Below are 26,132 nucleotides of genomic sequence, written 5' to 3' on the forward strand. Positions count from 1 at the left end.
GGCTGGTGGGACCCTGATGAGGGAGGGGCAGTTCTGGGTGGCAGTAAGGGAATTCAACATGGCGGACGACACGGGGACGGGGACGGGGCTGCAGAGGAGGGCAGGTCGCACCATATGGGCCTTGTCTTGGAGGAGCGTCATAATCAGGAGGCTGGGTCTGGCCTGGGACTACCTGACCTGAAATGTCAGTGTCACCCACCAGCCGTGTGGCCTTGGGATAGTTACTTGCTCCCGCTGAGTTTCTGCATCATCGGTGTCAAGTGTGAGGGTGGGAATGCCTGCCTCGCAGGGCGGTGAAGCAGAGACTGGGCTCGATCAGAGGAAAAACACATGCCTCCAGGGGCCAGGCAGTAATATAAATGAGGTGGGCCCAGCGTAAAGACTGCAGCTCTCTGGGGTATCTCTGTGCCCCATTCTAGGGAGCACCGGCCTCTCAACGCAGCCGCTGTGGCCATGTGGGAGCGTGAGCTCAGCGTGGTTCAAGGTACTCGAGAAGGAAAAATGTGTTTTTTTATGAGAAAACACCATTACTAACATTAGCTATACATTAAACACAGTTGTTAAAGCATCATATGAGCCAAAGCTGATACTTCTTTGGGAGATGTTGCCACAACCCCTGGGACAGAAGGGCTGTGAGCAGGGAGGTAGCCTGCATTCCAGGCACAGAGCATCTTCCAGCCCCGTGTCCGCGGCTGTGCCTCCCCTCCTGAGACTTGTTCTCCCTTGTACTGTATCATGGAGCGGGGAGGCTGGACCCCCTCCTCACTGACATTCCCAGGAGTGGCCCCGCCCACAGACAGGGGCTGTAATGGGGCCCCTGCTCAACACTATCTCGCCGGAGGTGCCAGGGAGTCTGGGGGAGCCGGCAGATGGGTCTGCTCTGTGTCTGGGAATGGCAGGTCCACCAGGAGCCTGGGGAGGCGGCTCTCAGGGCTGCTGCCAGTGAGGGCCTGGCTCCTGGGGGTCAAAGGAGAGCACTTCCAGCCTTTTCTGGGGCCAACTTCCTGTTTGGGAGAGAAAACAGAGAGACCCTGGCAGGAAACGGCCTTCTTCCTGCAGTCCCTCTTCTGCTGGCCTTAGCTTGTGGGGAGAATCCCCATGGCTGGGTCTCCCCCCACGCCATCCTTTCCCCTGGGAGCCCAGGAGGGGGCATGGGCCTCTTTACCATGACAGCAAACGCGACCTCACCAACATGGTTTCGGTGTGGCAACGGGGCAAATGTGCAGTGCCCGTATTTATCACCCCCAGCTGGGTTCCTGGGCCTGCCTCTGGTCTCCTCTCAGCCTCCAGGGCTGGTGGCATCCCCTGGGTTCCCAGCACTGTGGCCTCAGGGGTCCCTCAGACTACGACACAATAGGCAAGTCCTTGAAGGCTGCAGCCCACTCCTGGCAGGGAGCCCCTTTATCAACCGAATTGAACTCCTTTTTGGTGCCAGCCCCTGCTCAGAGCCCCACCCTCTACATGCACACCTCTGAACAAGGGGAACTCACCTTCGACATGTTAGCACAGTGCTGACAGTGCCGCCTTCAGAAAGCAGATCTTGGTGCCGAGAATTCATCTAAGGTTCTCATCCAGGGCAGGTATCTTGAATGCTACCTCGACTTGCCAGATTCAAAAATGTATGCTACTGTGTTTTTAATAACTTTTCCTACCAGATTTAGTATACATCTGCTGGTTATAGAAGACTTAGAGATTCAGTATCAAAAATAAGCTTATAATTACCTGTTATTTCACTACCTAGAACATGGTTACGGGAAAGATAAAAGGATTTCTTATTTATTGTATATACACCTACCTCTGGGTAAGGTACTCCTTGCCTGAACTTCATCCCTGGGGCAGAACCCAGCTGGCAAATCCCTCCTCCCCAGGGCATACCTTCAAGTAGTTCAATAGTAAATAACCTTTCACTGAGTTCCAGACGAACTCATCTAATTCTCAGGATGGCTCCGTGAGATGTCTAATTTATAGATGGAGAAACTGAGGTTCAGAGAGGGCAAGTAACTTCCCCAAAGTTGCAGAGCCAGTAAGGGACAGAGCTGAATCCATCTGGTGCCAAAACTGAAGTCCTCTTCTGCAGATCAGATATGTACCATGCTTTCTCCTTCCCTTTACATGAGCTGGATTCCAGATCGACTGGAATCGGCAGCTCAGATGTTCATTTATTCATTCTTTCTCACATTCATTCATTCATTAAGTCACTTGATATTTCTGAGCTCAGGTTTGGGGCCAGGTGGAGGCTGACACTGTCCCCCGCCCCACTTGCCCAGATGTGTCACACTCTCAGGACTCCACCCGTAGAACCTTAATTCCCTTTATTACAAAAGACCGGGTTTATCACATTGGACTATGAACAGCTTCTGTTCAACCCCCACGGCTCAGAGAGGCAGCCTGGGTCACAGCCCCAACAGCCCTCTCTTGACATCCTCCTCCCACCTGCATGAAGGTCCTGGGTGGGTGGGGTCACCTAGACCAGGCCTTGGAGCAGTTTTGTGTTTCTAAAACCAAATGGGTCCAAAGACCCTGGGCATATATATATAAAAATATACATATATATAAAACATAGGGCATGGCTTTCCTTCTACGGGGCACTGGCTGGGTGGGACCATTGACATCCACCCTGGGAAAGAAGGAAGTTGTCCGTGGCTGGCCAGCCTGGGCACCCACGGGGTCTGCGGCCGAGGGCCAGTCCTGCCAGCCCCGGGAGCTCTAGGCCACCTGGATCTGCAGGTCCTCGTCCTCATCCAGGTCGCTAGCTCCATCCCCGGCCTCCTCAGTGCCAAAGCGAGCACTGCGAATCTTCCCAAAGAGGGGGGCATTCTGCTGCTGCCTGCGGAGCCTGTGGGGTGGGGTGGACAGCAGGGTCTAGTCAGCTGGTGCTGACAGCAGCGAAGTCTTCCCTAGCACGTCCCCGCTGCCAGGCACCAGGCTGGGCCTTTTACATACACATCATCCTCCCAGAAGCCTCTGAAATGACAGAGGTGCTACTGTCATGTCCATTTTACCAACAAGGAAATTGAGGGACAAAGCAGCCGACTAATTTGCCTGATGTCCCACAGACAGTAGGGAGTGGGACTGGGCCTGAACTGAAGCGGCCGGCTCCAGAGAGGGTGCGAGTGGGCCAGGGGCTTGGAGAAGTGGGCAGCAGCTCAAGGTCACGCTGCTGTGATTTGAACCCCAGCCAGGCTCCAAAGACCAAACAGGGAGAGAGTTTGGGGGATGGGGGGGTGGGGGGATCTGAGCCCCCTCCATCCTCAGTGTCAGTGAGAAAATGCTACGCCTAGTCTTTCCCCATATTAACGTTCCTAAAGCCAAAACATAGGAGGCTAACTTGGACCCTGAGCAGAGAGCAGTGGAGATCTCAAGATGCCCATCCCCCAGCAGAGTGGCGGCCTGGCGGCATCTTACTGGAAGGCATGAATTATTAACACAGCAGGGAGGGGCGCAGGAGGGGGCCTTCATTACTGTGCTGATTTAGTGTGCTGTCCCCGGAACATTAAAGCACAAAGAGTTGGAAAAGAAAACGAGGCAGCGGTCCTGGGCAGCCGCGCCCTCCCTGATGGAAGCACTTGAGAGGCTGGGCAGAGCCTGCCTGTCCATTTTGGGAGTTTATGGCTCCCCAAGAATGTGGTCAAGACGGCAGGAAAGCCCTAGGGCTAGGCGGCCTTTTATGGGGTGTGTGCTGGGGGTGGGGGCTGGGGGTGGTGGAGTGGGTAGAGTTGGCCAGACACAGCCTGACTTGGACTCATGCCTGGGCCCCTGCACAACACTTTATAGGCAACAACCCAGGCAGATGGGGAAACTGAGGCTCAGCTGGCCATGACACACAGCTGTTAGGTCTGCCTCCATAGCCTGTACTCTTCATGGGCACTCAGCGCATAGCGCATAGTATGTACTTAGTCAATAAGGGCTCAGATGGCAAGATGGCTGGGGAGCGATCTGGCCTGACCACCCACCAGCTGTGTGGCTGTGAAGGACTTCCCTCCTTGTGCCTTAGTTTCCTCATCTGCAGCCCCCTAGAAAAAAAATATCTTTCCCTTCCCTTCTCTCACGGGAGCATGAATCTTGTAGCACACTATCTGACCCAACTGTAAGCGCCCCCACACCCAGGGGTAGTTGTAATAGCAGCAGCAGGCGCAGCTGCCAGTTATAATGTGCCAGGTGCTTTTATAAACACGTATCAGCTCACTTAATTATCACAACAAACAAAAGGTAAGAGCTGTTATCATACCTGTAAGCTGACACAGAGAGGTTAAGTAAGTGGCCCAAGACCACACAGCCCCAAAGCACAGAGCCAGGATTCCCACCACCCAGGCAGTCTGGCTGCAGAGCCTAGGCGCCCTCTATTTCCATGAAATAAGAGGATGTAAATAAGGGCCTGGCCCAGGAAGAGCAAGCCAGTGCTGTGGTTATGACGTCTCTCAGGCGGGGGCGCTTGTGAAATGGGGAGGGGTTTGGACTTGATGTTCTCTGACATCTCATGGCTTTAGGGGGAGTCAGGGGGAGGGTGCGAGTCACAGGATGTTGGGATGGGGAAGGGGGCAGTGGGGAGATGCAGGTGCTGGTGGGTCCCCCAGGGACGCTGTGGTCGTCCCTCCTGAGGCTGATGGGTCCTGTCTGCAGCTGAGGGGGTGGGCCTGCCCTCAGGGCCTGGGCTCCTCTAGTACCTCTGATCCCAGCTGGCCTGGGGTCACCCCAACCCAGGGACCCTGGTGGCTGCTAGTTCTTGTCAATGGCTCCCCAGGCCTGTGGGCCCTACCCGTTGCCCCACCTTGGTCCTGACCTCTTTGGCCACCGTTCCTGCTCTCTGGTCACAGGAGACAATTCCAGGTTCCCAGCTGGCCTCACTTCCTGCACTCCCCTTCCCTGGTTTCCTGGCCCTGGCCCTTCCTGCCTGGAGGGGACAGGATTCTGGCAGCGTCCAGCCCTCTTCCTTCTCTGTCTTCCCCTCTAGCCCGGGCTCCAACCCTGCCCGGGCCCTCAGCTGGAAGTCTCTCGGCCCTGTTTCTGTGCCCTGACCAGGGATCCTGTCCCCGCCGGAACTCTGGCCCCCCACCCGGGGTGCACCCTGGGGCCCACCTGGACTGCAGATGCTCCAGCTGCACTTGAAGGTTCTCGCTCTGCTCTGTCTGCTCGTCCAGCGACCGCTGCAGCTTGCGTGCCTGGTTGTGGGCCTCATCCAGCTACGGGGCGAGAGGGGCCAACAGCTTGGGCTGGGCCAGCCTGGCCTGCCATCCGCCTAGGACCAGCCACTCGCGCCATTCCGCTGTGGGAACATCCTTCCCAGAGAGAGTCCCGGTCTCTCCTGAGGCTTAGACCAAGGCCCACAAGGGGAAGTGTCCCTTTTGCTCCTCTCCATCGCTGTTGCCCCGCCCTTCTAAATCTAGCCACCCTCCAATGCCCCAAGCGACTGGTCCATCTGTCCATCTGACCGTTCACCCATGAAAATATCCATCTGCTCATGGAGATGCCCACCTATCCACCCACCCTTCATTCATCTGTTCAGCTACCCATCACCCTGTCAGTCCACGTGCCCTTCCACTCTCCTAGACACACCTATCTTTTCCCACTATCCATCCTTCTGCCCTTTCCCTGTCCATTCACTTTTCCACCCACTTATCCAGTCAGTTGTCTATTCATCTTTCCACTGTCTAGTCATCCATCTTTCCATATATCCATACACTCATCCATCTACCCGATTACCCATCAGACATCTGTTGTCACATCTTCCATCCATCCATCTTCCCTCCCTTCCTCTCCCATCCATAAGTCCACTCATTCCCTCATTCATCTGTTCATCCAGAGTTATCCTTCTGTCCCTCCGTTTAACCTCCTACACATCTACCCACCCGTCTATCCATTAACCTAATCAACCATTCGTGCACCTGATCTGTCCATTTTTCCTCCCAGCCTCCTACCCGCACACCTATCTACCATCCGTCCACTGCCAGCCCTCCCACCCTCCCTACCCTGGGCACCTCCTGCAAGTCAGGTGCTGGGGAGCGACACAGGAGGGCCCTGCAGCTCCACTCCTTCACGAGCTGAGGCCTGCAGGCTGCCCTCGGGGCCCTGGCGGGCGCTCACCTCATCCTCAGCCTGGGCCAGCTCCTTCTTGAGCTCCTCCACCCGCAGCCGCAGCTTCTTCACCTCGGCCTCGTGCTGCTCCACCCGCCGGCTGGCGTGTGTCAGCTCCGCCACCTTCTCCTGGAACTGTTTCTTCAGCTTGCCATGCACATGCTTCAGGTCCGCCAGCTCCTGCAGGGGAGCAGGAATGGGGGTAGGACTCAGTGTCAGAGGGCACCATGTCGGGACTCCCATGGCGTCAGGCAGCTCTAGGGGTGTTGGTGTCCCTTCTCTCCAGCATCTCTCCACCTGCTGTCTGAAACATGAGCGCTAGAGGTTTGGCTGAGCAGCTGGAGGCTAGATGTGCCATCTAGTGAGGCGAGAGGGACTGGCTGGGTGAAATCAGTGCCTCTATTTTGAATGTGTAACTTTGAGGCACCTATTGGATATGACATGGAGATCAGGAGGCTACTGGAGCTGAGGCAAGTTTCTGCGGAGGGATGGAGTCTTTGGTGTGTACACATGGCATTTAAAGCCCCGGGTCTGGAGATGAGCTAAGCTGGGAGTGGGTGTCTGAGAAAAAGAGGTCAGAAGCCAGAGTGGCCGGAAGAGGATGAGCAGCGAGGAAAGGAGGCGCCCACCCCTGAGCAATGTGATCTCTCCAGGCCTTAGTCTTCACATCTGTAAAATGGAGCTACGCTCTGCCTAAAGATCTCTTGAATCCATCCTCTTTGTTCCAGCTCCACCAACCTCAGCCTGGTCCAGGCCTCCATCACCTCTTGCTGCCCCAGGGAAGAGCGACAGCCCCCCACCCGCTGCCACAGGCTTACCTTCCTATCTGCCTTCCACACCGCAGCCAGTGGGGGCTCAGAACTGCAACCTGTTCACACCCACCTTGCTCTCTGCAGGGGGCCCGCAGCTCCGGCCTCACCTCCTACCACATCCTCCTTGCCCACTCTCCTCCAGCCACACTGGCCCACTTGTTCCTCCAAATCTCCACCTCCTTCTCACCATGGGACCTTTGTTTATGTTATTTCCAAATTCTCTCCTTTAATCAGGTTGCCACCAGTTAATGTCTGCTTTTCCTTGAGATCTCGTCTCAAACGCCGCTGCCTCAGGGAAGAGTTCCCAGGACGCTGGGCCTAAGCCAGGTCCCTTTGGTATTCCTGCTTCCTGCCGGCTGTGGATCAGTGTGAGTGTGAGAGCAATGTCTGCACCCCCCTGAGCCATCAGCTCCACGAGGGGAGGCCACGTCGTCCTGTCTGTTCACTGCTGTAGTCCCCAGCACCCAGAACAAAGCCGACACGTAGTCGGTGCTCAATAAATATTTGCTGGATAACTAAAAGGGCTGTTGAGCGGATTAAGTGATATAACTGACAAAATGCACTAGCACAGGGCCTGACCCACAGTGGGTGGGTCCATAAATGCAGCTACTGTAATGATCACCGGGTCTGGCCCACAGTGCCTGCTCAGGAGGATCAGTTTGTGGGGCGATCATCACCTCAGTCCCTAGTTGTTACTTTAGGAGTCCCTGGGCCCCTGTGGACTGGAGTTGGACATACAGTAGGTGCTCTGCCCTGGACAGGGAGGTGGGGCCGCCCCAGCCCTGGCTTTGCCACCAACTGCGCCACCTTGTTCTTCTCGAAGAGCGCAGCCTGACTGGCCCGCAGGTCGCAGTCCAGGGCGCTGGCTGTCTGTCGCCGCCGCCGGGCCAGGGCCTCCTCCAGGTCCCCGACCTGCGCTCGCAGCTTCTTGTTCTCCCGCTCCAGGCCCAGCTTCTCAGTCTCCAGCCGCTCGCGGCGACCCCACTCAGCTGCGTTCTCTGCCTGCAGCCGCTCCATCTGCAACAGGACAGGACACGGTGAGGGCTCCCAGGGGAGGCGGACACAGGAAGGGCCTGAGCTGGACGCTCCTCCCACCCCACCTCTTCCTAGAGCCATTTTTGGCTCTAGGAAGCAGGTCCAGCTGCAATGGCTATAATTAACCTGGGCTTATTTGACAGTGTACAGGATGTGAGGGTGCTTCTGAGCTCTATGCAGGGAGAGAGAGGCCGCCCCCTGCAGATTGGGGTACCCTCCAGGGTGTGGCTGGTCCTCCCTCAGAGCACAGGCCTGGTTCCTGCCCTCTTTCAAGTGACCAGCTGATGAGGCAGGCCCCGTGGCCCTGAGCCCCCCCAGGTCTGGCCGGCAGCCTCACCTCGCCCCTTAGCTCAGCCATCTTCCTGTCCATGCTGGACCGTGCACCCAGCTCGTCCTCCAGGTCTTCAGATATGCGGCCCAGCTCGTCCTGGTGGGCCTCCTTCAGGATGCTGAGCTGCAAGACAGCCTACCCTGGTTATGTGAGGACCACACGGCTATATCTCAGAACCAGCTCTGGGGGGTGGGCGCTGGCGCAGGAGTACTCAGCAAGGAGGTGGTGCCCATATGGGCCACCGGGAGTCTAGCACTGACCCTGAATCTGACCACTTGTGCCGTTTCCAACATCTCTCACCTCCTACCTCATTACCATCTAGCCTCCCAGTGTCCACTCTTGGTTCCCTGTCAACCCATGTTCCACAACAGTAAGCCCAGAGTGAGCTTTAAAAATAGATAAATCCAATTACACTCCCATCCTGGGTTCTTGGGGTAAAGACCAGCCCTTCCCTATGGTCTTACAAAGCCCTGCCACCTCTCTCCCCTTAGTTCACCGTGCAGCTTCTTTTCTAGTCCTCAAATATACCAAGTTCCTGTTCACCCCAGGCCCTTTGCACATGTGGCTCCCTCTGCCTGTTACACTCTTTCCGAGGTATTTTGCAGGATTGACTCTTCTCATTCTCAGGCTTTGGCCTAAATACCCTCTCTTCAGGAGGCCTCTCCTGTTCTCCCCGCCTGGAGGGGGTGCTTCTTCTACTCTGCATCCCACCCCCACTAGAGGGTGAGCTCAGAAGGACAGAGAGCTTGCCTGTCCACCTTGGTAGCCCTATATGGCCTCGGCACAGGGTAGCCCTCAGTGCACACTGGCTGCATGCATCCAGTGGATCTGAACCCAGTCTGCATGTGGGCGTGGAGTTGGCCACATCAGAATTGCCTGGGATGCTTTTAACATAGTGCAGTCTCTGTTGACAGCAGAGAAAACTGACAACTACCGCTCTGTGCAATGACAGGGATGAGACTTAAATACACAATGCTGAGGGAAAGAAGGCAGATACAAAAGAGAATCTTTATAATTATCTGTGAAACTGCACACTCGTGTTTTATTCACTTTTCTGCAAAGGATTATACTTCACAATTTGAAAAGATTAAAAAGACAGCTTCCTGAACCCAGGAACCAAAGATGATAATTCAGGATGGTGAGGGTGGGGTCCGGGAATACATTTTAAGACCAGTGTCAGTCCCTTCCAGGGCAGAGTTTTCAGGCTCTGAGGTCTGTCTCTGGTCCTCCCACCTTCTGGAAAAGCAGCCTGTCCAGCCAAGCTTTCTCTGGATGGCTGCGCCCTCTGGTGGCCACGGGAGCACAGGCGGCAGTAAAAGCCATCTAGCCTGAGGAATGCTACATCCAGACTCCTCCCCTTTGTCTTGGTCCACAAAGCTCCCCTTGCGACCTCACGTCTCACTACCTTCCAACCACACTGGCCTGTTTTCTGTACACATTAGGCTTGTTCTGGCCTCAGGACCTTTGCATTTGTTGTGCCTTCTGCCAAGAACTTTGCCCCCATATTTTCTCAAGAATGGCTTCTTCTAATTCCTTTACATCTTGCCTTCCATGTCACCTTCTTAGACAGGCATTCCTGACCCACCCACCACCCCATTGCTCTTATTCTGTTTTGACTCCTTCATAGCTTCTGAATTTATCTGCCCGGCTCCTGTAGGTCTTCCCTGCTTTGCCCCCACAAAGTGAGCTTACTGCCTGCCCCAACACTCCAAACAATGCATGGCACATGGCCAGTGCTTGACAAGGAATGAATTCCCTTCGTTAATCCATTCCCACTGCTGAAATTCAGCAGCATAATGCTGCTTCCTCCAGAAAGTCCCCCTGGTCTTCAAGACTCACTTGCTTGAGCATCTCCTGCTTGGTCTTGCTCAGCTCCTCGTACTTAATCTTCCACTGGCTGAGCTCTCCCTCCAGCTTCTCAATGTTCCTGCTCAGTGCCAGTTTATCCCTGGGGAGGCGAGAGCGAAAGGCAGACATGGGGGTGAATCCACTGGGGTGTTCTACTGAGTCCTCCTGTGCAGCCTGCACCTGTAAAACCCAGGGCTAAAGTCGTTGCGTTGACATCCAAGGATCTGGCACCTCGTACTGTGGTAGGCACCCCCGTTTTGCATTTCTCCTGGAGCTGTACTCTCTGCACAACTGCAGGTGCTCAGCTCAATGGTGTGGGGAGGTGACCAGGCCTCCAGGACACTAGCCACCCCTGGGCAGGTGCCTCCCTTTCCCTGGGCCCCAGGCTCACTTGCCAAATATGACCCCTATTCCTGTTTCATGCACTGTGGTTCCCTGTAAGGCTTGGTTTGAACTCGCAGTTCTGCAGTTAGAAAAGTTGGAAAACATTGTCTGGCGACTCTTGGACTGAGGGGTTCCTTCTTGTCATCATTACTGGGTGGTATTCCCATGTTCTCCCATGCCTCCCACCCTGCACACGAATGAGGTGCAATGGGTAACAAGCGTGGTGCCTGTTCTGGCACATAGTAGACAATCAACCAACAGTTGTATTTATCATTACACTCCAGCATGCTGTGCTTCCCAGCTCCACACCACGCGTGTCTCCCTTTCTGAGGGTCTCACATTTCACGTTTCTAACACGGGGTTCTCAAAGGAGACAAAACCACCCTCTAGGAGGTATGTTAGAAATCTGTGGGGGAGTTTTTGATGATCAGAACAACAAAGTCATTTAGTGGGCGGGGACCTCCAATGCCCAGGATATCTGCTCATTCAGAAATTATCCTGCATCTCGGGTAACGTGTGCGTGTCCCTGGGGGTGAAAATGACCTGAGCCCGAAAATGACCTGAGCCCAGAACCTCGCTCTGATTTACACATAAATGGGAAGTACTTTTTGCACTAACAGAATTTTCCAGGAACGGAATCACTGTATAAACGGAGGGAAGGCTGCACTTTGCTTTGTTCAGAACTTTACCAAAGTCTGTTCACCACTCAGGGAGTCTTGTCACCACAGCGACAGCACTCATGTGTTTGAGTTGCCAACCCCGCACACCTGCACCTGCTGCTTTTCTAGCTGTCCTGCGAGGTGATGTAAATAGCAAAGCTTCAGCACAGGGCCTGACTCGGAGCACGTGCTATGTAAGTATTTGCTCTCATAGTCATCATCACTATCATTCCATATACAGGCACCAGGTTCTTACCACCTCGTGTTTTCTTCTAGTGGAGCTGTGCCCAGGCTTCCATATCACAATACAGTTGATCCTTGAACAACACAGGTTTGAACGGCGCAGGTCCACTGATGTGAGAATTTTTTTCCGTAAACATACAGTCGCTTGAAAATTTCGCAGTATTTTCAATCGGTGGTTGGGAATCTGGCTGCGGAGGGCCAACTGTATGCATTCTTCTATGCTATTTTATATAAGGGACGTCAGCATTGTGGATTTGGGTGTCTGCTGGGGGTCCTGGAACCAATCCCCCACGGATACCAAGGGAAGACCATAGTTAAGTTTTCGGGGAGTCAAAAGTTTTCGACTGTGTGGGATTGATACCCCTAATGCCCATGTTGCTCAAGGATCAACTGTACATATATTTTATTACAAATTCCTTTCCTTTCTACTTTATATTTCAGTTAGTACATAAATTTGACTTTTGTTTAAGTAGAAATTTATTGTCTTATGGTTCTGGAGGCTCGAAGTCCAAGATCAAGGTGTCCGCGGGGTTGGTTCCATCTGAGGGCTGTGAGTGAGAATCTGTCCCATGCCCTCCCCTGGCTTCTGGTGGCTTGTTCGCTATCTTTGCTGTTCCTTGACTTGTAGAAGCATCAGCCCAATGTCTGCCTTCATGTTCACATGGCATTATGTTTATTTTTTAAAAATTATGTGTAGCTAGGCTACACTAGCTATGTAGTTAATTTCTGGACAGAAAAAGGAGTGTTACAAAATATTCATTATAATCAGGCTTGTGCTCTGATCAAGGTCAGTGGAGACCTCCACGTTCTAAATCTGCTGTGCTCAGGCCTCTGCTTACTTGACCAGCTGATCACTCCCTCCTCCTGAAACAGTTTCTCCCGGTTCCCCTACCCTTCACCGGCCCCCTTCTCCTGTCTCCTTTGCTGCTTCCCTCTTCCTCTGATCTCTAAACTTGGTTAGCCCAGGTCTCCATCCTCCTCCCTCCTCCCTATCCACTCTCACCCTGGCTCATGGCTTTCAATATTATCTATTTGCTGATGACTCTCGCACGTGTACCTCCAGCCCAGACCTGTCTCACCAACTCCAGACTCATTCATGTACCCATCAGCACTCCTGCCATCTCACACTCAACACATCCAAAACCAAATTCGCAGCTGTAGCCCCTCAAACTCCCTGTCCCTTGTCCCTGCTTTCATTTTTGCCCATGGCACACTCTCTCTATCCATGAAGGCAGGGGTTCCTGGTCTTATCTATAGCTGTATCCTCACTGCCGAGTACAATGCCTGACCCAGAGTAGATGCCTAATACATATTATCTGAATTAGTAATAATAATAATAAAAAAACTTGCATTGGGTCCTTGGGTAGAGCACCACTGCTCTGAAGTTCCAAGACTTGAGCCCAAATAGTACCACTGCCCTTTAGTGAGTTTTATGTTCTGTGACACTGATTTTCATTCTGTGATTCTGAGGGTGCTTGGCCCACCCCCCTGGTCCCTGCCTGTCTCCCAACACTCACTCTCGCTCCTTGAGCAACACCTTCTGGGATTCATCCAGCCTCAGTCGCAGGGCGGTCAACTTGGAGGCATCCTCCTCGATGGTGGCTGTGTCCTCCCAGGGCAGCCGGCTGCGCTCCTGGCGGCCCGAGCTGCTCCGTGGGCCCCCGGTCCCCATGCTGCGTGCCTCCCAGCAGCCCTCGGGCTCTTCTGGTCTGCCCTTCAGCAGGCTCTCCACGAGCTCCAGCTCCTGCAGGGACCAAGGCGGAGGCTGGACCAGTGGCTGCTGAGCCCTCACCCTCTTGGTCTTCCGTGTGGCCCCTCCCAGGCCCTGGGTCTGGGATCAGCTTGGTGGGTAACCTTGGGCAATTCACACAGTTCTTTGGGCCTCCGTTTCCTCTTCTGTCACCTGCCCCTCCATCCTAAAAACAAGGGACACGGCCTCTTCTGGGCCTCCCCCTTCACTTCCTGGAATCACACAGTCAGCCACCAAGATTCCCTGTATCTTGGAAGATTTCCCAGGAGAGGTGGTGAGATCCCTGTTGCTGGAAGTATGTAAACATATGGTGGGACATTGGTGTGAATGAATGCAGAAGCAGAGATTCCTACAACAGATAAGAACTAGATTCCCTCAAAAGGAGTTCCAGCTCTAAGATCCCATTTTTCAGGTGCGAACACTAAGTTAAGTGACATGGTAAAAGATGCACAGTAAGGTGGCCCTTGTGAGCAAAACCAGCTCCGAAACAGGGCGCAGTGAGGGATTAGTAACCCAAGGCCAAGCCCCTTTTTCCCCTTCCCCTCCGACCTGCCCCTGTCCACCCCCAAGGCCTGCCTTGACCACAAACCCCAGACGCCCATGGCCTCTGTTCCAGCCTGACTTCCCCCACAGACTTTCCAGATAAGTCTGGGCGAGTTCCATCCATGTCTGGCCTGCAGTTTCCCTATATGGACTTGGACAGTGACTGGCCCTGAGGACTCCCTGAGGCGTGAGATTTTACTGTCTGGGTAAGGGCCTCGGATGCTACCTCGTCCAAAGCCCTGTTTCACAAATGGGGAGACAGAGAAGGGAGGGACTTGTTTTGTGTCACAGAGAGCAGAAGCAGCTGGGCTGGAGAGCAAACTCAGACTGTAACCCCAGAGCTTTTGCTGCTATACCTGTCACCTCCCTGACTGACTGACAATCAGAATAAGGACAGGACAGGAACAGTGCCATGAGGCTGGCTGACAGGTGCTGTCATCATCTGTCCCAAAAAACAACAATGAATGCCACCTCTAAACACCAGCCACCAGGAGGCAGCAGTGCCTACCGTATGGAGGGGTCTGGGCAGGGAAGGGAGAAGCAGCCCAGAATTTTTGCTGGAGCTGGGAGTACCGTGAACTTGGACTCTGCCCCTAGATGGCTTTCTGGTGACAGGCTGCCCTCCACACCCACCGTTAGAGCTCCTGTCATACTGATTATTACTATGGACTCTGGAGTTCACCTGGGTTCAACTCCCCAGCAACTCCAGTCACCAGCTGGGAGACACTGGTACTTAACCTTTCTATGCCTCAGTGTCCTCCTCCAGAAAGCAAGCACCTCCTGGGGCTGCTGTGAGAATGAACAAACTAATGCACACACAGAGCTCAGCACTCTGTAGGTGCCCACTGAATAACAGGGGCTGTTGTTATTGCCAATTCCCAAACTCACCAGGCGCTCTCTGCCTCTGGGCTTTTGCACAGGCTGCTTCCATGTCTGGAATACCTTCCTGCACTTTTCATAGCTAATTCCTCTGCATCCTTCTCGTCTCAGCTTAAATGGGACCTCTTCCAGGAAGGCTTCTTCCCAAAGCCTGTATCAGGGACTCCTCTGTGCTCCTAGTGCCTTGACAGACCCCGCCCCTCAGCTTTGATTGATGCTTCTTATAAATGTTTATCTCTCCCCCATAATTCAAGTTGAACGAATGAATGGATTCAGCTCTGCTACTAACGGATGCCTTCCAGGAAAGTTCTTACATCCTGCTCCTGCTCAAAGGGGATGATTCTGAGGTTCTGTTGACTATTCTAGTGGGACCACTAGAACCCAGGACTCTCTGCCCTAGGGGTCTCCAGAAGGGAGGTGACCTGGGGCTCTGTGGGGCACAGCCCAACTCCCGGTAGCGAAACCTCCCTGGGGATCAGGCCCTTACTATCCCCCTTCTGAGCCCCGCAGCTGGGCTTCTGCCCAGGTCAACATCCTGCCCCAGCTTCTGGACCCAAGCGCTATGGCCCTGCCCAGCAGCCCCGCCTCCTCCACGCACCTGGCTGCCCTGGGGCCTCTCGGACCCGACATCGCGCACCGGCTCCTGCTCCCGCTCCAGCTCTGTCTCAGGTCCATCTGGAGTAGGGTCGGCGGCTCCCCGGGTGCCCCGCAGCCGTGCCAGCTCGCGACCCCGGGCCTCGCACTCACCCTGCACCTCCTGGCGCTCGCGCCGTGCGCCCGCCAGCTCCTTGGTGAGCGCGTCCAGCCGCTGGCGCAGCTGGCGAACCTCCTCGCGCGCGCGGTTGCGCTCGGCGCGCACCTTGCTCCATTTCTCGCGCCAGTTGGCCGTGCAGTCCGACCACCAGCGCATGGTTTTCTCCATCTGCGCTGCCCGCGCGCGCGCCTCTTCCAGCTCCCGCAGCCGCAGCTCCTCGCGGCTCTCCCAGTCCCCGTCGGCCAGCAGTGCGGGCGCTGGCGGCAGAGACAGCGCGGGAGGCGGTCCTGGAGAGGGCGTGCCGCTGGGCGGCGTGGGCGGCAGTGAGTCGGAGGGCCCCATGCGCTCTGGCGATGGGCTGCCCAGGATGGTTAGGAGGCTGCCCTTGGACAGTTGCGGGGACTCGGCCAGCCGGGGGCTCGGCCCGTGGCTCATGGTATGAGCGGGCTCGCGGACCCTGGGTTTTAACTCGTGTCCAGACTCAGGGGCCGCGCGGGGTACGTGTGGCGGATGCGAGACCAGTGTGCATGACTACTGCTACTCACAGCTCTCCCAGCCACCAGGTGGGGGATGCCTCCTGGGACCTGTGGGAGAACACACCATTATTAGGCTGTGACCACGATCTGTCCACATCCATAAGATCAGCCATAACCATCAGAGTGAACAGCACTGGGCAAAGGTGGAAGGAGAGAAAATGGTCTGCTCCAGGAGAGCCCCAGTGAGGCTGGAATGGTGAGCAAGGGCCTGCAACTGCTTCCTTACTGGCCTCCAGACTCTCCGCTTTAGTCCTTTCATTTGCAGCAGCGGCAGCTGATCTGCAACCTTGATCTGCTATCCTTGACCTTCAGGTCCCATCTCACACACTGAATGGCTTGTACCCCTCTCCCATCTCCACCCTTTCTGGGCCTCAGTTTCTCCACCTGCAGCATGGGGGGTAGGGTGAGGGAGATCAGTGTTTCTTTATCAAGGGGCCCTTCAGGTTCACCTGGACACTTGCTTTAAATGCAGTCTCTGCACCCTACCCCCGCCTCTAGAGAGTCAAGTTCAGTAGGTGTGGGGCTGGGAATTGTATTTTAATAGTCCAAGTTTGGGACATTTGGGTATTTGGTGATGCCGTGTCATCACCCGCAGTTCCAATACATACAAACATGTCGTCTCAACCCCAATAACACCTGCATAAAGTTACATCCAGACACAGCCATACAAATAGTTTCCAGTTCCCAGTACACCACTGACTCCCCAAGGGATCTCTTGCAGGCTGAGTGTCCTCTCTGTGACAGTCTCTCTACCTGTGCAGTGAGGTAGTTGGCCTTGATCCCATGTGCATTCACAGACATCTGCGCACACCCAGGCACGTCTGCTGCCACACATGCCATCTTGTACACATAAACACGACTCAGAGACACAGGCAGACACATGCATACTCAGAGATGGACCCATAAGCACACACAACTATACCAACACACAGAAAGATGCTCACCTGTAGGTACAGAATCCCAGATACACCTGAAGACATACACATGCCAACACACAGATGGATACACACAGAGACATGCAAAGATACTCATCGCTAAGACAAGCAGATGCACACACTCATACACATACACAAATACGCATACGGACACTCACTCCTCCTCTTCCCATTTTCCTGGCCCAGCTCCACATGGAGAAGCTCTTGGAAAAGAAAAACAATGTGAGAGCCTGTGGGGGAGGGGAAAGAGGCAGGAAATCCGTGTGCCAGCCCCAGCCGCCTGGGCTGTGCTAGGAATGGGGGTGGTGGTGAGGAGGTCCTAGGGCTTGGGTCCTGTCGACTGGGCCCCTCCTGAGTCCCTAAACGTTGAGAGTGCCAGGGAGGGGGCCACTGCCACATCCTCTCTGCCTCTGGGAGCTGCCAGGCTTGGCATGGGCTCTAAAGGGAGGGGGTGGCCTTCTCCTTCCAGGAATCCCAAGCCTGTCAGCCTGTTGCGCAGGGGAAGGGCAGGCGCCACCCGGGTCCCTCCCTAATGGCTTCCAGGTGCCCATACTAAAGGCAGGGGTGGGCTCCAGACTCAGTTTCTGTTCCCTTTCTCAGCAGCTCAGCCTGGCCTTTCCTGGGGGCTGGGGGAGGACGGAGGAGAGTGGGGCAGATGGGCTCAGAACAGCTCTCCTGCCTTTCCTGCTGCAGACCCCAGGTTCCCAGGAGGGTGTGTACACACACTTGTGGGAAGAAGTGGGGGTGGGGGTCCCAAGGTTGGTTTTCTGGAGAAGCCCATCCCCCAGAACACCAGGAACCCTGCACACCCACTTAGACTCAACCAGACCCTGCCAGGCAATGCAAGCTGCCCCTCATCCCCTCCCCATCCCCCTCACATAACACAGCCTGGGGGACACTCACACACAGCCCTGGTAACATATACACTCACCAAGAGTTGGAGGCAACACAGAGGCCCAGCTTGCCGTTACAGAGGCAGGCTCCAGCGACCCTGCCCTGATGGCCTCTTACCCACCAGAACTCAGTGCCCTCTTTCCATCGGGTGTGCCTGTATATGTGCAGGGTGGCCTCCTGATTCCCCCAGGGTGTGTCACCACCCCTCAAGGAGCAAGTTCAGGAGGGACCAGCCACCACAGGCCCCAGGGAGCCTTTCTTACCCCACCCTCCCCTCTCCTGCCTCCCAGCCAGACAGGCCTATTCCTGCTGTAACTCTCAGGGCTTCTGCTCAGCCTGTCCCCCCCCACTGAGAATGCCCCCCCACCCCCTCACCCCCAATCCTTCAAGTTCGGTTCCATTACCTCAAGGAAATGCCTTGATCTCCCCAGTCCCAATCCCTACCCAGGAAGCACAACCTTCCATAGCCAGATCTGGCCAGCTGCCCTCTCTTCCTGCAGCACAGGCTTCTACCCACCCAGATGGGACATTTGTGCCACCCACAGCTTCTAGGACAGGCTCTGCATAGAGGATTTGCTTAAAGTTGGCTGGTGGGGTGGAGAGCAGAGGCTGAACTATGACTCCCTCAGTTGGGCAGCAGGGCTGAGTGGGACTCAGTGCTCCTGAACCCCCCCAGCGCCACAGCCATCTCACTGCTGCGGGCAGCTTCCAGCCCACTCTAGGACAGAAACAAGAATGTTGTGATGTGATACTTGCCTTAGGCTAGGCCCTCATCAGCCTTGTCCACAGAAAGTGACCAGTGGTTCCTGCTGCTTGTGGATCTCTCTTTCCCTTCTTTCTCCATCAGCAAACTCCTACACATCCTTCAAGACCCACCTTCAGTTTCCCTTTCTCTGGGAAGCCTTCCCTGACCTCATACACAGAGTTTGTTAGTGCTCCCAAAGCTCTGGCACCTCCTTGTTCTTCAGTAATGGCCACACTGCAAAGTCCACAAGGGCATCTGGTCTCGCTGTCAGCATGGGGCCCAGCATACAGCAGATGCTGCATAAATGCTTCCCAGGCTGACAGATAGAAGATGGAGAGTTAGGGGCCCCCTTGTGACCAGGGAGGGTTGAGCTATCCTAAGGATCAGGAGTTACTTTGTGGCCAGGCTCTGAGACAGGGAAGTTTCTGAGCCTGTCTGTGGCCAAGGTCAGAGTCAGAGGTCATCTCATGGCCGGGTCAGGGGTCAGGCCTCTTACCCGAGGAAGCCTAACTGGCCCATAGGAGGACAACTTTGTGTTTTGTCCTTAGCATATTTAGATGACTCTTAATACCCAATAAGAGGAGTGAGCAATGCTGAGTGAGGCCTGGATGGGGGCCAGCTGAGGGGATTGGGGGTGTGCCCAGTAGCCCAACTCTCCTCCCACTCAAAAACCCCCTATGTCCTCCCAGAACCTTTCAGGTGGGGCTCTGGGGCTGGCCCATGGCCACAGGCCTGGCTGTGGGCAGGGAGCAGAGCCCAGCAGGAAACCACAGAGGATAGCCTGATTGGATAAGTGCAGGGTCCAAGGCTGGTCAGCCCACAAACTGCGGGCACCTGTCTCTCTGACCTGCTGCCAGGGCTCCAGCCACTCAGGGCTCCTCAGTCCAGGAGAGGACTGAGAGGGAGGGACGGAGGCAAGACGGGCCTGCAGGCTGGACCTGAGCTCTAGGGTAGGAACCCCTGGTCTGTCCCAGGTACCCCCAGTCTCAGAGGAGGAGCCACAAAGATAGCCTGGATCACGATTAGAACTCCTTTCTTTACAAATGGTCCAGCTGAGGCCTACGGGAGCAGCTCCTTGCCCACATCCACACAGAGGACGAGCAGCAAAATGGGGGGTGAGGGGGGGAACGGGTGCTGGAGTGCTAGGATTGGATGCTTCCCCTCCTGGGTCATGTCTATCTCAGGGGCATCTACACAATGGGGTCCTTAGGCATCAGGCCAAATGGTCAAACATAGATGCATGTCATCTATGGGAGAGGGTGGGAGCCCTTCTTGGGGGCAGATTCCAGCCCCAGGTCTCTCAGCAACTCCTTGAACTATTCACTCTTTGAGAGCAGGCACCCCACTAGTCCCAGCTCTGTAACTGATAAGCTGTGTGATATGTGCAAGTAGCTGCCCCCTCTGGGCTTGTTCCCTTACCTGTACAACGGGCAGTGGCACTAAAAAGATTCCTGAAAGCTCTGTCCAACAAGTGGGCAACCCTTGTGCTAATCTGAACCAATCCAACCCCACAGCCCTGGACAACCTGCACTTAAGACAGAGAAACTGAAGCCCTGGGTGGGGAGCAGGCCTGTCAGATATCACCCATTAGCACCATCAGAAAGGTGGGACAACTGAGGCCCACTCCTTTCTCCTCACACTGAACCGTGTCTCCACCTGCCCCACTCCTTCCAGAAATTCGCTTTCGACCCTCCCACGACCTGAGTCGCCTTAATCCCCACTTTCTCGCCCCCTCCCCAGCCACCCAGGTCCACCGATCTAACCCGCGCCCGGTGGTGGCGGGACTCCCGGCCCCGCGCGGCGCGGTCCCGCCCACCCCACCGCGCGGTCCCCATTGGCAGCCTCGCGTGCCGGGGCAGTGACGCCGTACTCCGATTGGCCCGCGCTGCCCGTCCATCCCGCATTCGCCATGGTGACCACGTTGGGTCCCCCGGGAGAGTTCCAAATTCCGCCCCCGCTCGCTGTCCCCCTCCCGCCCGGCCCGGGCCGGCGGCATTCCGGAGGCGGCCCTGTATCTCCATCCCATCCCCCCCACAGCCCCTCCAGAGCCAAGGCCCCGGGACCCAGAAAGTGGGGGAGCCCGGGGAAAAGGCTAGGAAGTTCTGCTCTGAGTTTGGGGGGTTGCTGCGGACGCGGGAGCCCCCGCTGCTTCCCGCTCCAGCAAGTCCCCATGTTAACGCCATCCCTCCCGCGGAAGGCTCGCGCGCGGCCTGGAGGGGTTTCCCGGGACGCTGCGGCTTCCCGCCCCCTGCACCGCCGCCCCCGCTCACCTCGGTCGGGGACCCGCGGGCTCCGGACGTCCGACCCGCAGTGGCTGGGCGGAGCGGGCACGGGGCTGGCTGCGACCGCCGCCGGGAGGGCCAAGGGAGGGCCGGGGAGTCTCCTCCTCCCTCCTGGGGGGAGGGGATGGAGAGGAGACGGCGGGGCGGTGAGGCCCCTGGCAAGCTGCGGCCGGGCTGTGACCCCGGCCAGTCGGGATGTTGGGGTGAAGGCACCCGCCTACCTTTGGGACAAGGGGTGCAGGCCGGGGCGGCGGGATCTGTTACAGAGCCAGCGGGACCCGGACAGAAGCCCCACCCCCGCAGGGGGCCGAGGGTGGGGGGACGGAAGGCAGAGGCTGGGGGCCCCGCTGGGCTCTGCTTTCCTGCCTCAGGTTTCCCGAGCGGCAGTGACTTACTAGGCGCCCCGCTGGAGAAGTGGGGCGGCCTGTCCCGGGCTTAGCACGTGGAGCGTGCTTACCGAGTGTTCACTTTTGTTCACTGCTCTCTGTCTAGTCTAGGTCTGCCACGAGTGGACGTGGAGCAGCAAGTCTCTGTGCTTCACGTGTCCTCCGTTTCCCGTTTCTGCAATAAAAGGATTGCCCAAAGTAACATCACAGGTGTCGAGAAAAGTGGTGGGCACTTGGCCCGCAGGGCGGAGATTTTTTCCGATGCGCAATGGTGCTTCCTGCCCTTGGCAGGGCCCGAGCCCACGGCCAGGAGGGATGGTCCCTTGGAAATTGTGGCCAGGCGCCCTTGCTTGCACCCGAACACTTTGGGCCTTCTTCCCTTGGGAATAGGGTGTCTGCGGGTTTTGGTGGGAGGGGGTGGGGCAGACTCTGAGTGGCCTCTCCTCACCACATCCTGTACCCTGGAAGGTTGACTGAGGTGAATCTATCTAGAAAGAGAACTTCACAGAGATAGTAGGAGGAACCTGGTCAGATTAGGACTTTACCGCAAAAAAGAAACTAAAAATGATGAAGATAAATTAGTTTTAACCCATGATTAATGACGCTTAGATTATAATTGCAACTATGCACGCATTAGAATGAACGAAGAATCGATTCTTTGGGACATGAGCGTCATTTTTGCAAAAATATTTGAGGGTTCCAAATCCAAAGGTCACTGAATCCATTGATGGTCAAACAGTCCTCTCTGGAAGGTCTCCGCCATTTCTCTTACAGAAGTCTCTTCTGTGGTTAGCTCCTGCTCTTTTTATGGCGTTACTTCCATCAACTTCATGAAATCCCACACTTTTTGCAAGATCTGCAGTTTCACTTGCTTTGTGTTTGCACGATTAAACATTGATAACCTCTGACAATCAGCTAGAGATAGGTTTCAGTGGGGATACGTGGTGTTTGAGAGGGAACTAATCTATAAATGGCACAGGGGCTGGTCTGGCTTACTGCGCACCTTGGACCTGCGAGATTCAGCAATGGAGTACTCAGAGGACGGGGATGTTCCCATTTTAAAGCTGGGGAAGTGCTCAGGGAGGCAGTTGGCTCAGACATACCCAAAGTCCCACAGCCACTAAGGACAGCCATGGACCAAGAGCCCAGAGTTCCTAGAATTTCCAGAGAAGGGCTAAGGATGCAGGAGCTGGAGGAGGCTGAGTTGATGGCAGAACTGAAGCACCAATTGTAACATCATCACAGCTGAGCCCTCTCTCTTAAGATAGGAAGCAAAGATACCGTCCTAGGGGTTTCTCTTGCAGGGGTGGGGTGGGAGTGGGGAGCCACCTACTCTTGGGGCTAGATGGCTTTTGACCATGCATAGGCTTAGCAGTTCACTTGAATTAATTGTTTTACACCTACCCTGTGAGCTGGGTGTTGTTACACCATCTCAAGGTGAGAAAAGCGAGGAGGATCAAAAGTCAAGTGGCAAGTCCAGAGTCACAGTTGGGAGGGCTCAGAGTCCAGATTTGACTCATTCAATTTTATCATTATCACTCCTATTCTTAAGACCACACCTCTAGTCAGCCCCCTGGATGCAGCACCAATCTGCTGTCAGCCTCCCATTGACCCCCTGGGGGTTTCTCTCCCCATCTCAGCACAGCAGGGTTTTTGACTGCGGCTTGTGTCAGCATTTCCGACACTCAGCAGTTCTCTGTCCTGTATCTCTGTTGCCACTTTTTGCCATCAACAGATAGCTCTTGTGCCATTGTTTACTTAACATTTTTCTTTAAATCACTTTTTAGAATGTGCGTGTATTTTAGGAATAGGACATCTGTATCAGTTGGCATAAACAGAAGAAAAACATAAAAATAAATGTTATGTGAATAATATCATTAACCTAGCTAGAAACTTTGTTTAAAAGGGGACTTAATATGTACACCCATGTTCATAGCAGCATTATTCACAATTATCAAATGGCAGAAGCATCCCATGTCTGTTGGTAGAAAAATGGCTAAATGAAATGTGGTCAATACATTCAAAGGAATATTATTCAGCCTTAAAAAGGAAGGAAATTCTGACACATGCTACAACATGGATGAACCTTGAAGACATTATACTATGTGAAATAAGCCAGTCACGAAAGGACAAATATTGTATGATTCCACTTATATGAGGTACCAAGAGGAGTCAAAATCCATAGAGACAGAAAGTAGAATGGTGGGTTCCGGGGGCTGGGGGAGGGGAAATGGGGAGTTAGTTTTTAATGGGGTCAGAGTTTCCGTTTGGGAAGATGGAAAAGTTCTGGAGATGGATGGTGGCGATGGCTGCACATCATTGTGAATGTATGTACTTAATGCCACTGAACTGTATGCTTAAAGAGGTTAAAATGGTAAACTTTATGTTATATTTTGCCACAATAAAAAAAAATCATTAAAGGACCAGCCGAGTGGTGTGCTGGTTAAGAGTTGGCTTGAAACGCCAGCTCTGAGCAGCAGGGCCCTGGTTCGGATCCCACATGAGGGCCAGTGATGCTGCGCCCTCTACAGCTAAGATGATGAACAACAGCTTGACCTGGGGCTGCAGTGGGCTGCCGTAAGCTACCATGAGTGGCCGGCAGCCAGTGTGAGCGGCCGTGAGTGGCCGTCCAATGGCCTGCGAGTGACTGCCTCACCTGGGAAGAGCGCAATGATAGTACCAAATGGGCCAGTGAAGCAATGTCCTCCACAACTAGACAAAAGAACAAAAGGACAGCAACTTGTCTGTTCCCCTTCCCTTATTCCCCAATGCTGTTCCCCTTCCCCAATTCCCCAATAAAATTAGAAAAATCATTAAAAATAGGTTGTCTTGTTTTCTATGTCCAATAAAAGGTTGAAGAATGAAAAAAAAAGAACATAGGCAGTGATAGGGAAGGGTTAGAGACAATTTAGCTCTAAACAGAGGCTTCTCCTGTGTGTAAGCAGAACTGAGAAAAGTCAATGATTATTACAAGGTGTGACTCAACTTATCTAATGTCTAATGTCAGAGATCATCAGTGTGAGTAGCCCTGATGTGGAGACACACTTCACTAGGGGTGGTGTGTGGCTCTCTCAGGGTGAGGAGTGGGAGGTGGCTTTGCCCTTTCCTTGCCCGGGGGACTGAACGAGGGACTGGCATGCCTCCTAAAGCTAAAGCACTTGGGATGTTTTGGGGAGCTGGAGTCAGGGAAGCCTTCCCAGAGGAGGAGGCAGGAGCCCTGAGGGATGGAGAGGAGCTGGATTGCTGCCCAGGTACATGTGTGTGTCACAGCTGGGACAGAGCAGGGAGAAGGGTCTGCATATGGCAAGCACGTCCAGAACTGGGTGGAAGTAGAGGTTAGATGGGGCTAGACCAGGGATTGGCAAACTTTTGAGATGGAAAAGCTGCTAGGGGTCGTCAACCTGCGGCTTGCGAGCCACATGCGGCTCTTTGGGTACGTATATGTGGCTCTAAAGGAAAATTGAAAATGAAAGTAAAACTATCATAGTTTCATTTATAAAATTTTTAAAGGATATTATTCACATCATGGTGATTGTGTAAAAATATATTTATAGCTCTCAAATAATTTTTAAATTGTCGTGAGGGACAGGATCGACTCTTCTAGGAGTCAGCAAACTTTTGAGACGGAACGTACCCAAAGAACTGCATGTGGCTCGCGAGCCGCAGTTTGCTGACCCCTGGCTAGACTACGATGGCAGGAGGGAGCCACCGCCGGCTTTTGAGCTGGGTGTGTCTTGGCAGAGAGTTCCGGGATCAGGACTGTGAGAGGAGCCGCCTGGGTTCATAGACAGGCTGGGGAGGAAGGCTGCTGGTGTTGCAATCCTAGACGTGGCCAAGAGACCTCAGAAAGGAAGGACCTTGAGGTCAAGGTCTGGGTGATGGTCACAGAAAACCAACATGTAGAGAAGGCAAGGACTTACCCAAGTCACGCAGCAGGAGTGTGGTTAAGGGGTCAGGACACAAGTGCCCAGGGGGCCCTGCAAAGCCTTTGCACTGTAGCTGGGATTGGAGGGGCCTATGCTCCCCTGAAATCTCCCTGCCCGCCAAGAAGCAGCTCCCCTCCCCTTTCCCAAACAGGCCGCCTCAGCTACCTGTGGGCTGTGCTTGGGCTGATGCTGGAAGGTTCCTGGGGTGGGGGCAGAGAAGAGACCATGCTGGGACCTGCCTGCCTTCTCCTAGTTGCTGCACCCCCATCCCACCCCCAGGGTAACAGAGCACATTCCTGAGTCAGGATTTCCCCAAGGCCTGAGTGGGGCCTGGACAAGAGAGAGCACCCTGTCTCCCACCAACACACACAGACGCCTCCCTCTGCTCCTTAGGGTTCTGTGGAGGAAGTGGCTGGCATAGCATAGGCTTGTCCAGATCCCTGGCTCCAGGAGCAGCTGGCGAGCCTCCCAGGCAGTCCCACTGTACTGGCCATATTTTCTGAGCTCTGCCCCCATGGAGTCCCTTAACTCTGGGCCTGGCCCTTATCCTCTCCGGGACTCGGGGCCCCCCATTTGTGAAACACGAGGGCTTTAAGCAGCACTTCCAGGGACTTGGCAGCATTGCCTTTTATGGGCTCCTCGCTACCCCCGTGAGGTGGTGCTGTCATCTCCATTTTACAGAGGGGAGACAGGCTTCAGTTTCAATCACTTGCCCAAAGTCACCCAGCTCATAAGTGGTTGGCCTGGTGTTTGAGCCCAAGCAGTCTGGCCCAGCCCTTGCCTGAGGCCCTTGCCAGCATCCATCTCATCGATCTTCAGGTCAGGCAGGGATCATTCTCCCTTTCCTACAGGTGGGGAAACAGCTCGGAGAGGTGACATCTCTTGCCCGAGGGTGCAGAGCTGAGATGGGTCTTGAACCCAGCAGGGTGCCATGTTGGCGAGCTCTCTCCCTCACCCCACTGATGCCAAGCACCTCTGCCTGCTACAGGCCTTGGGGTTGAGATCAAGGGGGCGAGATGGGTGTGGCTATCAGTTCAGAGGAAGCAAAAAGGCTGCTGCAGGTCAAAAAAGAAGTGAAATGAGAGTGTGATGTGTGATGTGGGGTGTACAGAGCAGAG

General features: G+C 54.8%; 1 protein-coding gene across 3 annotated transcripts; it reads right to left on the reverse strand.

The window, feature by feature from the left end:
* Positions 1 to 1,486: 1,486 nt before the first annotated feature.
* Positions 1,487 to 20,970, reverse strand: CCDC102A (coiled-coil domain containing 102A). Of its 3 annotated transcripts, none has more exons than XM_019666844.1 (9): positions 20,691 to 20,970; positions 15,155 to 15,894; positions 12,902 to 13,128; positions 10,090 to 10,198; positions 8,257 to 8,373; positions 7,692 to 7,901; positions 6,082 to 6,252; positions 5,077 to 5,180; positions 1,487 to 2,836 (listed from the first exon to the last, which is right to left on the reverse strand). In XM_019666844.1, the coding sequence occupies exons 2-9, from the start codon at positions 15,743 to 15,745 to the stop codon at positions 2,707 to 2,709; spliced, it is 1,659 nt and encodes a 552-aa protein (XP_019522389.1). In that variant the 5' UTR covers positions 15,746 to 15,894; positions 20,691 to 20,970; the 3' UTR covers positions 1,487 to 2,706. The 3 variants fall into 3 exon arrangements, with proteins under 3 accessions (XP_019522389.1, XP_019522387.1, XP_019522388.1); XM_019666842.1 differs by having other exon boundaries at positions 8,257 to 8,385; XM_019666843.1 differs by lacking the exon at positions 20,691 to 20,970 and adding an exon at positions 16,791 to 16,811 and having other exon boundaries at positions 8,257 to 8,385.
* Positions 20,971 to 26,132: the final 5,162 nt, after the last annotated feature.

The sequence above is a fragment of the Hipposideros armiger genome, unplaced genomic scaffold (genome assembly GCF_001890085.2).
Source record: "Hipposideros armiger isolate ML-2016 unplaced genomic scaffold, ASM189008v1 scaffold_479, whole genome shotgun sequence".
In the NCBI taxonomy this organism is placed as follows: domain Eukaryota; kingdom Metazoa; phylum Chordata; class Mammalia; order Chiroptera; family Hipposideridae; genus Hipposideros; species Hipposideros armiger.

Bases quoted from the DNA above. Each gene is read 5' to 3' on its own strand.
- CCDC102A (XM_019666842.1), bottom strand. From the start codon at position 15,745: ATGAGCCACGGGCCGAGCCCCCGGCTGGCCGAGTCCCCGCAACTGTCC. The intron at 6,253-7,691 runs GTGGCGCAGTTG...GCTCCCCTGCAG, and splicing joins CGCTCTTCGAGAAGAACAAG to GAGCTGGCGGACCTGAAGCA. The intron at 2,837-5,076 runs GTGGGCCCCAGG...CCCACCCCACAG, and splicing joins CTGGAGCATCTGCAGTCCAG to GCTCCGCAGGCAGCAGCAGA.